General features: G+C 44.4%; 1 protein-coding gene across 1 annotated transcript in view; it reads left to right on the top strand.

Moving 5' to 3' along the window:
* MYO10 (myosin X) overlaps nt 1-14504 on the top strand; it is a gene marked incomplete at its 5' end in the record, with an annotated part of 218166 nt that overhangs the window by 117191 nt on the left and 86471 nt on the right. The window contains 4 exon segments of the mRNA XM_082651004.1: nt 6363-6497; nt 7908-8025; nt 8634-8739; nt 9533-9636. Of these exon segments, the coding sequence (XP_082507130.1) occupies nt 6363-6497; nt 7908-8025; nt 8634-8739; nt 9533-9636 (463 nt within the window).

Raw genomic sequence — 14504 nt, 5'->3', positions numbered from 1 at the left:
TGCTAAGACCTGCGGACCGAATCCTCTAGGCAGTAGAGAAGTTTCCAAAGTCTTGTAGCAAGCAGTGGAGTGATTAGTATATATTTTGAGAAAATCACATGAATCAGGGCAATCTGATTCACAGGATGGAGAATGTCAGGTGTCAGCAGAGGTATCCTGTAAAGGGCCAGGGAGGACATACATATTTTCGGCTCCGTGGCTGAGATCGGCTCCATTACAACTACTCGACTCTGCCCTTGGAGTGCGGAAGTGCTCGTAGATAGAGCGCACGTGAACCACCAGGCTGTGTTCCAATAAAACTTTATTTATAAAAACACGCAGAAGGGCAGACTGGGGGGCCACAGTTGGCCGATACCTGCACTGGAGGGGAGACTGGCCTGCGGGGTGGGTAAAGGGTCCTGTTTCCATCGGAGGCCCTTTCCTTCAGGTGTGTTTTGATCCTTCCTCCCTGCTTTCCTGGGCACTTTGCTCCATCTTTGAGCCTCCCTGCCCCTGATTCTTGGCCTCTTCTTTTCTACTGGATCGTTGGCCTTATCACTCAAAAATTTCTAGTGTGCGTCTGCGTGACTCCCCAGACTTCAGTGCCTCCCCTGCCGACTTCTCCTCTGAGTTCCCCACGCGTGTCCAGGCACCCTGAGGCATCATTGCGGAGGTGTCTGATGGGCATCTCAGGGGTGGCACCTCGTCAGTCCATCCTGAGTTTCTCCCAGAAACATGTTCCTGCTCTCATGCTTCTCATTCTTAGCAAGTGGACTCTCCATCCTACCGGGTCCCAAGCCTGAGATCCGGAAGTCATTCTTGAATCTAGAAGAGTCACCCTGCCCCCAACAATTCAGGTCAAATTACCTACGGTAAACTGTACCAATCTCATATATCCAGTTCGATGAGTATTGAAAAACGTGAACCGCTGTGTTACCAGCGCCCATGCAGGGAACCTGGGTTCTGTCCCTGGTCCAGGAAGATCCCACATGCAAGTTCCCTGGGCTCTCCCGAGTCATCCCCCCCGCTTCCCTGTCACTTACCAACCACCCAGACCAGGGCTGTCAGCCGTCCCCGTCCTCCTCCCTCCACCGTCTGTTTGGGGGCTGCTGGCTTCTCCTCTTTGCTGCCCCCTCCCCTTACCCTCTGCCCTCACTTCCTGCTTCCTCTCTTGTCTCCCTCGATCCACCCTCCTCACTCCATACTCCTCACCGGGTGATTTGATTCTTTAAAACCTTGACCCCGATCATGACGCTCTCCTGCTTAAAAACTGTCTTGAGACTTTTCCATTCTGCCTACGAAAAATTCTCAGAACTTTTAATATGGTCTCTGAGGCCTCATATCAGTGCTTTGATTATTTTTCTTTCCCTTTTTCATTTTCACGATTTAAAAAGTTTTTTTTTTTAACGGTATCAACTCATTTTGGTTCATCTGGGTGAACATGTTCTCTCTGAAGCCCATGTTTGTGTTTGTGGTCATGTTGGCGCCAAGGGTTAAGACTGTAACTGCCACAGGCTAATGAGAAAAATGCAGGACTGGATATGTAAGTGATGTGTTCACTGTAAGTGAAGGTGAATTAACATCATGATTGCTGTATGAGTTAATGTTTTATCGAGGCTGGAATAAAGGAACCAGATGGAATACGTGACTCATCACAGCGCCCGTGGTGGAAGAGCCTACCAGGCTCACAAGAGAAGCAGTGGACAGTCACAGTGCAAGCAGTTTGAGCAAAACAGCATTAACCAGGGGTTAGGTTAGTCTTGTTAATTTGGATTTTATTGGTGTTATGTTTTGTTTGTATTTAATTATGTAATTTATTCTGGCTTTATAGTTCTGTGATATGGTAAGCAAAGGAGTATATCCTTAGTCATTATATCATTATAATGCTATAATATACATGCTGTATTATCACATAGCTCCCCAAGCAATCAACTCAGTTCTGTCACTGTCCACCAGGAGACAGCGTCAGATCCCCCAGGTTGTTAAGGGCTCAGTCCTACAAGACTGCCATTCCCTCCACTTCAGATGCCAGTCATGTTGTCACCTGTGCTTCTGACCAACCAGCTCTAGGTTGGAGCTTCCAATGACCCCCCTCCTTGGGTTTGATTAATTTGCTAGAGCACCACACAGAACTCAAACATTTTTACTTCCTAGATCACCGCTGTACTATAAAAGGATATAACTCAGGAACCGCCGGATGGAAGAGATGCACACGGCATGGTGTGGGAAGGGTGGGGGAGCTTCCCTGCCCCCTCCAGGGAGCCGCTGTTTACCTCCACGTGCGCACCAACCCAGAAGCTCTCTGAACCCTGTGCTTTTGGGGTTTATGGAGGCTTCATTACCTAGGCTTGACCGATTGCTGAAATCATTGGCCATTGGCAATGAAACTCCATCTGCAGCCTCTCTCCCCCCCTATTGAAAAGAACCAGTTCCATACTTGACTGGAAAACAGTGGCCTCTGAGTGGGACCCCAGCCCCTTCCCTTTCCTTCCCGATTGGCTGTGCAGGCTGCTCTCCCTTCCCCCAAGGCTCCAAGCCCTTTCCTCAAGCAGGAAAGGGAGGGTCTCCCTCCCCTCCCGCCTCCTTTCCCCATCCTTCAGTTTTCACCCACTTAACTCCTGTGCATGTCTCTGCATTTCAGTCTAAATGTCATTCCCCCAGAAAGGCGTTAGCTGAACCTGAGCCCTCCATCTAAATTATGAATCCTCCCATCTCCTGAGATTTATACTTGACAGCATTAACTGTAATTTGTGATTCTTTGATATCTCCTGCTGCTGCTGCTGGGTCATAAATACTGTCCGTGACCGTTTGTTTCAGGAGTGTGTTCCCAGCCCTCAGTGCAGCCTGACACGTAGTAGGCACACGGATACTTAGGGAAGGAAGGAATACCTGCAGAGATGCTCTTTCTTCATTGCTTTAAAGATCACGTTTTGTGACCCTCAGTAAATGTTTTCATGAGGAGTGTTAAAGTCGCAGGCAGGGGAGGGGAGGAAGAAGAGGAGAGTTAAATAAAAGTGAGGCCTGTTACCTTGACGTTAATGTCTGGGGACATCTGGCATATTTCTGGGTTTTAACGATTTGTGAGTTATTTATATTCTTTGCCTTATTCATGCCACACTTCCACAACCTCGTATATACAGTCACCTTTTTCATCTCCTGGTGCAGTCCTATCTGAATTATGTGACATTGCTTTCAGGAGTAGTACTTCCCAACCCTGGCCTCATGGTAGAATCATCTGGAAATTTAAAAAAAATACTGATGACTGAATTCTACCCTTACAGGTTCGGACCAAGGAGACAGTGGGTAATTCTCATGTCCAGCCAAGTTTGAGAGCTACTGTTGTACAAATCCGAGTTTCATTTTTGTTTCAAGTTTTACTTACGTATCAAAAAAGATGTACTTAAAGAAGATGCTTGAAGAAAATTTGCTACAATGAGAAAAAAAAGTGGGCCGAAGCTGATGGTAGATCAGTCTCCTTGACGGGTGAAGGACAATGCAAATCTCGGGTTTTCTTCTCCTTGACAAGTCTGTGCTGTCCAATTTGAACAGCTTTTTCTCCACGGCTGTATAATTACCGTGTTCGTCAGAGTAGACTAATTGCTGTGCTAATTGCTGTAACATCCCCCAAATCTCGGAGGCATAACACAGGAGTGGCTTATTTCTTGCTATTTCACAGCCCCACGTGGGAAGGTGATTTTTTTATGCCACACATCGCTTTGTTTTGGAGATGTGCCACCCTGAGGGCACCCAAACGGCAGGCCTGGAAGGCAGGGAGCCCAGAGGACCATGAGGGTGTTTAGCCACCCGACGTGGAAATAGCGGATACCCCCCTTGCTCAGTTCAGCCGCCTTCTGGTTGAGCTGGCCATGTTCGGTCCTGGTTACCGATCGCCACCCTTCCTGCAAGGGAGGTTGAAATGCCACCCACCTCTGAGTGCTGGAGGATACAGGGGTGGGTTTGGGGACCGTGTAAACCATGACTTCTGCCTCACACGTTATGACTAGAGAACGTCTCCCTTTCAGTTTTGTTTGTTTTAACAAAATTTAACTGCTAGGTAGACGGGATATATATTTTTAAGTCTTGAGAGTTATTTAAATCTCTTCTTGCAACTTTCTCTTAGCTTCTGCTCCTCATTCAGTGCCCCCTTGCTGAATGTCTCCTCTGTGCCAGCTCCCAGGCTAGGCAGGTGCCAGCTCCACAGAGATGAATGCTCAGCCCCGCCCTGGGAAGATTCTGGTTGCTGATAACAGAAAAGCTCACCAGAGCTGGCGTCACCTGCGTGGGCCTTGATTATCTCAGACGGCAAGGCAGGGGCGGGGTCAGGGCTGTGGGTCCAGCCACTCCCACTGGGCGCTTCTCTGATTGTCTTGCCTTTTGCTTTCCAATCTCAAGATAGCTGTGGATTCCCAAATGTTTGTCGTCTGCAGCCAGAGGGACGTTCTATCTGGTCTCTGTGTGTGTGTGTGTGTGTGTGTGTGTGTGTGTGTGTGTGTGTGTGCGTGCGTGTGTGTGCGTGTGTGCGTGCGCGCACATGCATACCTCCCCAGGAGCCTCAGCACACTTGGCGTTAAGTCTCTTTGGCTGGCATCCTGACACCTGCCCACGGCCAGCCACCTTATCACCTGCGCAGGGAATGGAATTACCGTGATTGGCCTCGATCGGTGGAGATTCCCCTGGGCCTGCAGTGGACGGTGTCACCTCTGAGTCATTTCCTCTCCTTTATTACATGTGCTTAATCATTCATCGTGTTATCTGCACAGTTCCTCTTTCATAACCTCCTAGCTCTTGACACTCAACGGGGGTGCTGTGTTAGAACTTGTGGGGGCCTCATCTGTTTATCTCCCCCCTTGAGCAGTTATGAACCTGTTACCCTGTGATAGTGTTGGTTTTCACGTACCGTTACTTATGCCGTGGGTTTACTTTTCTCGTAAGTTATTTGCCCTTTTACTACTTCTGTTCTCCCTGTGGTACCGAGCAGGGTGCCTTACACAAAATTGGTTGGGTCTCTCCTTCCAAATCTCTCATCTCCATCCCTTCCCTTTCATCTCCAGCCTGGTTGTACTTGTCCATGGCCTGACCACCACATGCCTAGATCATAACAGCAGCTGGTCTCCCTGAGGGACCCGCAGTCCTGGAGCACGACTTCAGAGCTGTGTTCCTCACGGGTGACCTTGATGGGCTTGGCCTTCGCCTTCTGTCTCCTGTGGTGGCCTCAGAACCATCGACCTCAATCCTTTTGCCCTTTCTCTGCCCACTCTGGTCTCGGTCCAGTTGACCAAACCAGAATCCCACCCCTGTAGACCTCCCGCAGCTCCTCTGGCCTCTCTGCTTTCGTTCACAGGGTCATCTGACCCCGAATCCTTCCGCTTTCCTCTTTGCCTAGCTGACGTTTGCCGGTCCTTTGTGACACAACTCAGATCCCATTAACTCCTCTCATTTGCCCTGCCCCCCACCCTCCCCAGCTCCAGGGCCTCGAGGTTGCTTTGTTCACTTTTCGTTAATCATCGCTGAAGCAGCATCTCTGCAGGACGCTGGATTGCTGACAGACCTGCTGTTCAGTTCTGACCCGGGCCCTTAGCCGCTGCCTGCCTCATGGGATTATTATGGGAATAAAGTGCCCAAGTGTGGGTCGAGTACCTACAGGTTCATTCCCTTGTCCCCTCAATATTTACGAATGATTGCATTTTTGTGCGTATTTACCAGAAAGTTACCACTAACATGTTCATTCATTTAACAGATGCTTACTGAGTGTCTGCCACCAGCCAGGCACTGTTGAGGGGTCTGTGACACTTCAGTAAACAAAACCCCAATCCCGGCCTTTGCAGAGCTTACCTGCCACGAAAGGCACCGTCCTTCTTATTACCTGAGCTTCGTGAAGGTGGTACCTCTGTTTAGCTTGTAGGCTGAGGGAGTCATTGGCAACACAGAGGCCATGCAGCTGCCAGGAGGAGGGACTCTTCTCTGTAACTCAGCACTTTGAGCTCTTTCCCACTGTTCAGGAGCTGTACAGAGTGAAGTACGTCAGAAAGAGAAAAACAAATAGTGTACATTAATGCATACATGTGGAACCTAGAAAAATGGCACAGGTGAACCGGTTTGCAGGGCAGAAATAGAGACACAGATGCAGAGAACAAACGTATGGACACCAAGGGGGGAATGTGGAGGGGGCTGGTGGTGGTGGGATGAACTGGGAGATTGGGATTGACATGTATACACTAATATGTATAAAATGGATAACTAGTAAGAACCTGCTGTGTAAAAAATAAAATAAAATTCAAAACAAAAAAGTTGCTCTGTGGACAAATTGGACTGACACTGGCCAAGCTGGGGGTTTTTGTTGTTGTTTTAATTAGAAGCACAAATTTCTGCATGTTGTCTTTCAGTGGTGAAAGTGGGGCAGGTAAGACCGAAAGCACTAAGTTGATCCTCAAGTTTTTATCCGCCATCAGTCAGCAGTCTCTGGACTTGTCCTCGAAGGAGAAGACATCGTGTGTTGAACAAGCCATTCTTGAGAGCAGGTATTTGGCCATCGTGTTTCTCGTTTCCAACTTATAGGATTCACTTTCCTCACCGTTTGGCTTATTTAAGGAAGAGTTGAAACTCGGGGCACTCTCTTCTCTTTTTCTTGACTTGGCTTTCACGATTCCTCAAGGAAAAGTCTCCCCACACACACGGCAATTTCTAATGACCTGAGCCCCCATCACTGCACCATGTTTGAGTTGGTGGCTGAGTGAGTGAGGCACATTCTGCAGCTGCCTCTTACCTGGCAGCCCTCGGCTGGCTGTTGGGAGGCCTCGTTATTGGCTGAAATTCCGGCCTCCGTCCACCACATCACAGAGGGCTTAGTGGTCAAATCTTTGGAGGCGTCTTAGGAGCACAATGGCACTGTATAGCCTCTCATGTTGCAGAACAATGCCACATCGATGGCAGTGACCTCAGAGCTTTGAAAGAGGGCCATGGTGCAGTAGCCTCTGAAATTCTAATTAAAATGTGTAATTGCCCTGTGTCTGATTGGTGCCTTGTAAGGTTTTAGAACCAGTAGGGACTTTTCAGGTCCTATTACTTAGAAATTAGTCCAGGAGTCAGCAAACTTCAGCCTGACGCTGGTATCTTGCAGCCTGTTTGGGTTTTGTTTTTTTAGCCTTCAACATTTATTTTTTAAATTGAGCTAAAATGCACATAACAAAAAATGTATAACTTTCAATATGTTTCAGTGTACAGCTTAGTGGCGTGAAGTACATTCACATTGTTGTGCAGCAGTCACCACCATCCGTCTCTAGACCGTTTTCATCTTCCTCCTGCGGCCCGTTTTGATAAATAAAACTTTATAGGAACACAGTTACCCTCGTTTGCGTATTGTTTACAGCTGCTTTCGAGCTGTAGTGGCAGAGCTGAGTAGCTGCATCAGAGGCCACATGGCCCACAAAACCAAAAGTATTTACTACCTGATCCTCTGCAGAAAAAGATGGCTGACTCCTGACCTAGTCTGACCACATTTTACAGTCGGAGGAGACCCAAGGAAGTTGTATGTTCCCCCCGGGATGTACAACAAATGGGTGAAATTTCCAGGGCTGGGACTTTTTCACTTCCTAGAATTCAAGCGGGGGCTCTTCCTGTGCAACCCCTGGCTCGCGTATACAAGCTGATCTGTACGGGGACCAGCCATCGTGGTCTCCTTGACTCTCCGTAGCATCCTCTGCCCGCACACCCAGCTGCGAGTTCTCTGCCCCGAGATGGTTGCTCGTTCTAAACCCATTTCAGCAAGTGCTGGGAAAATCTGGCTCTTCTGAAATAAACATGATCGCCAGAGGTCCCTTTGATTTCAGATTTTTCTTGCAGTTGTCTGCTTTGCCGTCGGTGAGGACTGTCGTTGCCAGTTTTAGATGGACCCTAATTAACACCGGCTGCTGTCCTGGCTTCTTTCACAGCCCCATCATGGAAGCCTTCGGCAATGCCAAGACCGTGTATAACAACAACTCCAGTCGCTTCGGGAAGTTTGTTCAGCTGAACATCTGCCAGAAGGGAAATATCCAGGGCGGGAGAATCGTAGATTGTATCCTGTTTCGTTTAGCTTTTGGTCTATAGTACTATGACTCTCTAGTGGAAACTGTTCTTGCTTATCCTAAGGACAGATAACAGGATATGAAACGTTTCTTTCTGGTTCTACCTGGTCACTACTCCAGTATTACTGTGCCTGACCTGTTAGTTATCCTAGGAGATAAGGAACCATCTTTCTTTGGGGAAATTCTGATATCATGTCCCTAATCTGCAAATTTGGACTCCTAACCAGACATCATATATTTGTTGTTTGAAATCAATTCTTTAACTAGTGTGATACTTCCTGGGTACATGTGTCATGTCTGAAATTGGATTTTGATGAAACATTCTGTATCGTTTGCTTACCTTTTGCACCAGAAGTCTCAGTGTCCAAGACACAGGAAATTGTAATTACTTGGGCAACAAAGAATAGAAAACTAAAGACTAATTGAGCCTCGTGTATCCTTGTTTTGTTCCTTGACTTACCATTGCTTATCACATGAAGATTTATTAGAAAAAGTAAGTAAACGTGATTTAATTCACATTATCTCTCACAATAACTGTTTTCGGCAATTACCGGCTCATGGTCATTAAGCAGAGGAAACATCTCTGAACAGAAATCTGATTTCTCTTCACAGAACCGAGTAGTAAGGCAAAATCCCGGGGAAAGGAATTATCACATATTCTATGCACTGCTGGCAGGGCTAGAGCGTGAAGAGAAAGGTGAGTGATGGGACAGCTGCAGAGACATATGTGCTCGCAGCTCATTTTGCCTTTAAACCCATCTGTGGATGAGGAGACATCTGTTTGGACTTTGTTGTTCTTCCACCAGTTGAAACGAAATGTGTGAGATGACCAAAGACACTGAGTTCGTTTAGAGCCAGATAACGTAGGGGGAAAATCATCAATAGAGAAATCGTGACTTTTTTTGGTTTGTTTTGGAATCTTAGTTCTTTTCTGATTTAAAGAATATTTGTGAAAAATACATAATGTGGGCTTCCCTGGTGGTGCAGTGGTTGGGAGTCCGCCTGCCGATGCAGGGGACATGGGTTCGTGCCCCGGTCCGGGAGGATACCACATGCCGTGGAGCCGCTGAGCCTGTGCGCCCGGAGCCTGTGCTCCGCAACGGGAGAGGCCACAAGGGTGAGAGGCCCACATACCGAAAAAAAAAAAAAAAAAAACCCAAAACATAATGTATTCAACTGGTTTTACTTTTAAGTCACACCCAAATAACGCTAATTTCTAAACATTTGATTTTTAAAAAACCAATCAACACAGGATCCTCATCAGTTACTTTTTTCAGTAACATTTTCTTCCATCCCATCGAATTTAATAATTCTGTTTTCCCTAGATGATGATTAAGAGGGAATGTTTTAATCTTAATAGTGGACCATTAGGAGCATAGAATTATTTTTGTACTTTAAAAAATAAAGTTGCAAAGTGAAAACTCTTTTAAATTATGTCTTACCCTGGCCAGTCAAATACTGATGTTGTGTTTTTCTTTTTCTTTTTATAGAAGAATTTTATTTATCTGTGCCAGAAAACTACCACTACTTGAATCAATCTGGATGTGTAGGAGACAAGACAATCAGTGACCAGGAATCCTTTAGGGAAGTTATTGTAAGTTACTTTCCTATTTTCCTTTATTAAAGGTGACCAAAAAAAGAAAAAGCGACAGCTTTCATTTCTGCTTCAAAAAAATTTTTTTAATAAAAAAAAGAAATCACATTTGTACCGCTGTGCGGGAATAGGTCCTTTCTTCTTGTTCCAAGTCATGGAAGGGAATCCTCTCTCTTTAGAAGGTGGGTGAACGTCTGACATTCAGGACAGATGGGTGGTTGGCTTGGAATAGTGGTCAGAAAAGCAAAACAAAAAAATCACAGGTTTGGGACTGGAGCAAGCAGATCCTCTGTTTCAGGGCTTACAATTAAACATTTTTTTGAATAATTGGTTCTACAGTTAAAAAGAAATCTGTCAACAATTAGACCAGGTGACTGTTCAGGTCTCATCCTGTTCTCATAGCCACATCCTGGTAACCAATTCTGATCACACAGAAGTAGGCATTTTAAGACTCTGCAGTGTAGACCTGTGCGGTTTCCTGCAGTTCTCAAATTTCCTGGGACTTTGTTATAAAGTGACTGCATTTCGGAAGCCTGGTCATCGAGCGTTATTAACAGCCCCACCTAATTGAGTGGGGCTGGTAGATTTCATCAGCGTGGTCTCAGTTCCTTTGCCAGAGTCATTAGTTCAGCATTTGGAGTCAGCGGATCTAGAATTGATCCGTCATAAATGCAGCTAACACCGACTGAGGGCCTACTCTGCAGACTTACCATCTCCCTGCTTCTAACGACCCTGTGAGGGTAGAACTATGATTGTCTATGTTCTGTGACTCAGAGAGGTTGGTGGCCAGTCTAACCACACACAGCACCTAATAGAGCCTGTATCTAGACAAAGTCTAACTAACTCCAAATCCCACACTCTAACCAGGAGGCAGGTAGGTAGTCACTGCTTTACGTGCACCCAGATTTGTCTTCCTAGTTGTTGTCGACAACTTGGTTCTATATCCCCATTTACTTTTCTAGATTGTTCATAAGAATGCCTCGTGGAATGGAATCAAAGTATATTTTTAAATGGATATATATCACACATCATTTCCCCACATCTAATGTATGTATCCTTAAACTGAAATTAAAAACAGATGAGGCTATAATATCGTGATCATCTTCCCCTCAGCCTTTCTTTTAAAGATGTCCCATTCTGCCATTTATAACGTAGAGCGGTGTCTCTGTCATCTCTCATTCCTTCATCCTATTAACAAAAAGCCTCCCGCTGACAGCGCCTTTTGCTGTGTACCTACCCTAGGCGGCATGGGATTTGGCCCTGCAAATTGGACTTTAAGAGATGTTTAAGTATTTAAAATTTTCTTTCTCCATTTTATTTTGGCATCCTGGACTTCTTTAATTACACGAGCTTTCTCCATTTACTTTGTGATGGAAGGTGGTTGTTCGCAGTGGTAGACAGACTCCCAGTTATTCAAGTTGCAGTGTCGCTGCAGGGCCATACTGACTAGCTCACTGGCCGCGGTGAGCCAGTGGGCAGCGAGGCCCTCCCTCGTCCTGGGAGTGACTGGAGAGAGGGTACTCTGATGGCTTCCTCCTGGGGCATTGTTTTCTGATCCAGAATTGTTTGCTCTTTCTGGTAGCTGCAGAAAGGAAGCTTGTGGAGCTTGGCCTGTTTTCAGTGATTGCTAACTTTTATTTTTAAATTGAAACGATAGGTTTTGGCATTTGAAATTTGGTCCTACCATGAAAAGACATGTCATCTAGAAAGGAAGAAAAATTTACACATGAAGTTGACATAGTGAATGTACACACCAGACTTATAAGAATTCTATTTATAGATACTTAAATATTTACTTTGCAATTACTTTTTAGTGTCCATATATATAATCCCTACATTCTGCTGAAGAAATAAAGATGATTGAAATAGATTATGCTATGTTGTTTTATCATGTAATTTGTCTTTATTTTCTTCCAAAATCAAATACCATTTAAATTTGTATCTTCATACTTCAATTCCATAAAGCTCCTTTTCCCAGAGGTTTTGAGATTAAAGGAAGGGAAGGGACCACATTCTATTGGGACTCAAGGACATTTGTTTGAAGAATGTGTTAAAATGTTAACGGAGAGAGATTATTTCTGTGAATTACATATGAAAATGTCACCTCTGGTATTTTCAGCTACTAAAAAAAAAATCCATTATTCCTTTTTATCAACTTTAATGTCAGTATACTCTGGCAATAGGACCTTTTAAGAATTTTGCTTATTTCATTAAGAATTCATGTATTATTAGAATTCCTTATTGATACCAACTGACATTAATATAAATATGTACCTGTGAGGGATCCTGAGCCATTTTAAGGAACCTAGTTTTTCCTGGGGCAGAGATGGTGAACATATGCTAAATTTCATAGCCATTTTTTTTGCAGCCTTCCAAGTTCCACTATAAATTGTTGAGTCAGGATGAAGCTATTTCAAGTCAGTAACAACGAATTTATTTTTACTGCCTGTGTTTGACCCACCAGAATAGTGGCTGATGAAGTGCGTGGGGGAGTAACAAGAGTCTTTGATGAGTGATAATCTCTTCATTCTTTGACTCCACAAATATTGAATGTTAATGGCGTGCCTGGCCATGGACCAGGACTGGGGTTTCCTTTTAGGTCTTACTGGGTGTCCATTTAGGTCTTACTGAGTGTACCCATTTAGGTCTTACTGGGTGTACCCATGGATTTTTGATGGTGTGAGCCCATGCATCCATAAGTTGACTCCTCGTGAGTCAGATATTATGAAGATTTAAAGAGCTCTCAGCCATAAAAAAGGAACAATATAATGCCATTCGCAGCAACATGGATGGACCTAGAGGTTGTCATACTGAGTGAAGTAAGTCAGACAGAGAAAGACAAATACCACATGATATCACTTATATGTGGAATCTTTAAAAAGGCTGCAAGTGAACTTATCTACAAAACAGAAATAGAGTTACAGATGTAGAAAATAAACTTATGGTTACCAGGGCGTGTTGGGGGGAGGGATAAATTGGGAGATTGGGATTGACATATGCACACTACTATATATAAAATAGATAACTAATAAGGACCTACTGTATAGCACAGGGAACTCTACTCAGTACTCTGTAATGGCCTGTATGGGAAAAGAATCTAAAAAAGAGTGGGTATATGTATATGTATAACTGATTCACTTTGCTGTACACCTAAACTAACACAACATGGTAAATCAACTATACCCCAGTAAAAATTAAAAATAAATAAATAAAGGGCTGACTTTATACCTCAGTTTTGCCATAGTTAAAAACTTTAGTCTCGGGCTTCCCTGGTGGCGTGGTATTTAAGAATCCGCCTTTGGGGCTTTCCTGGTGACACAGTGGTTGAGAATCTGCCTGCCAATACAGGGGACATGGGTTTGAGCCCTGGTCCAGGAAGATCCCACATGCCGCGGAGCAACTAAGCCCATGCGCCACAACTACTGAGCCTGCGCTCTAGAGCCCACGAGCCACAACTACTGAGCCCATGTGCCACAACCACTGAAGCCTGCGCACCTAGAGCCCATGCTCCACAACAGAGAAGCCACCGCAATGAGAAGCCCGTGCACCGCAACAAAGAGTAGTCCCCGCTCGCCTAGAGAAAGTCTGCGTGGAGCAACGAAGACCCAATGCAGCCAAATATAAAATAAATAAAATAAATTTAAAAGATAATAATAAAATTTAAAAAATTTTAAAACCTCAGTCTCGTTCAGTGTTGGAAAATATGAGAGTAGAAGCAAATTTTATATTATAAAATAACATCAACTTGCCTAATATAAAATTACACAATGAATTACCAAAGAACTTAACTTGTGATTTACTGTGCCCAGAACAAGCCTCCTCTCCCCCCATTTTATTCATTTCACTTGTTCGTGACTCACCTGAGGTCCCTTGGCTCCCTTGGATGGCGCTCCCCACCTCACCACTGAGACCCTGAGTGGATGTACCTTTTGTACCTGAAATCCGTCCCTCTTCCCCGTTTGTTTCTAGCGTGAAAAGCCTGGCTTCCTTCCTTTCATCCTTAACGGTTGGGATTGTATCATGTATTTGTCGTCACCACCCCACCACGCACACAGTCACCTGTTTTCTATGTGCTTAATAAAGACTTTATTGAAAACGTTTTGTATAACTTTGTGCCAGTTTTATAACTAAATTGCTATTTAGCGCTTCTGAACTGTGCTGAGAATTTCCCAGGGTTTTTTTTTTTTTTTTGAGTCTTGAGCCGTATTGTTGAGAAAACATAATTATAAGGAGGCTTAACAACAGTGCAAACCAACTGTATTTCAATAAAAAATTTTTTAAAAAAGAAGGCTTAAAGGCCTACTCTTGCCAAAGGGGTGGAGATTGCTGCTAAAAAGACTGTAAAATAGGACAGTAGGAGACAATGAATGGAGACTCTTGCTGGTGCTGGTGATAATTGTTTGCAGCCATTAAATTACCCCATGGTCTGATTAATGCAGTTGCCACTTGTCACCACACTCCTAACTAATTAACTAATTCACTTAGAGTTAAACTTGAAAGTGAAGAAGTTACAAATTTGTTCATACAGTGAGCCCATTTTATTCACTTGCTTTCATATCTCCACATGAAATCTTTGTATGTATTTTCAGAACTTAACCAAGAACTTTTTTCACAGATTATCTTTTGATATTTTTCATTCTGCAGTTTGAAATTGTCTACTACTGGGGACTTATTTTTTGAAGGTCTTTTTTTTTTTTTTTAACACAGGTATAGAGGAGATTTTTTTTTTTAGTTGAAGTGTAGTTGATTTACAATGTTGTGTTGGTTTCTGGTGTACAGCAAAGTGATTCAGTTGTACATATATATTGTTTTTTGTGTTTTCCGTTATGGTTTATTACAGGATATTGGAGATGGTTCCCTGTGCTGTG

Source organism: Grampus griseus (assembly GCF_964374135.1).
Source record: "Grampus griseus genome assembly, chromosome: 3".
Classification (NCBI taxonomy): Eukaryota; Metazoa; Chordata; class Mammalia; order Artiodactyla; family Delphinidae; genus Grampus; species Grampus griseus.
This window is presented reverse-complemented; position numbering and strand designations above follow the sequence as displayed.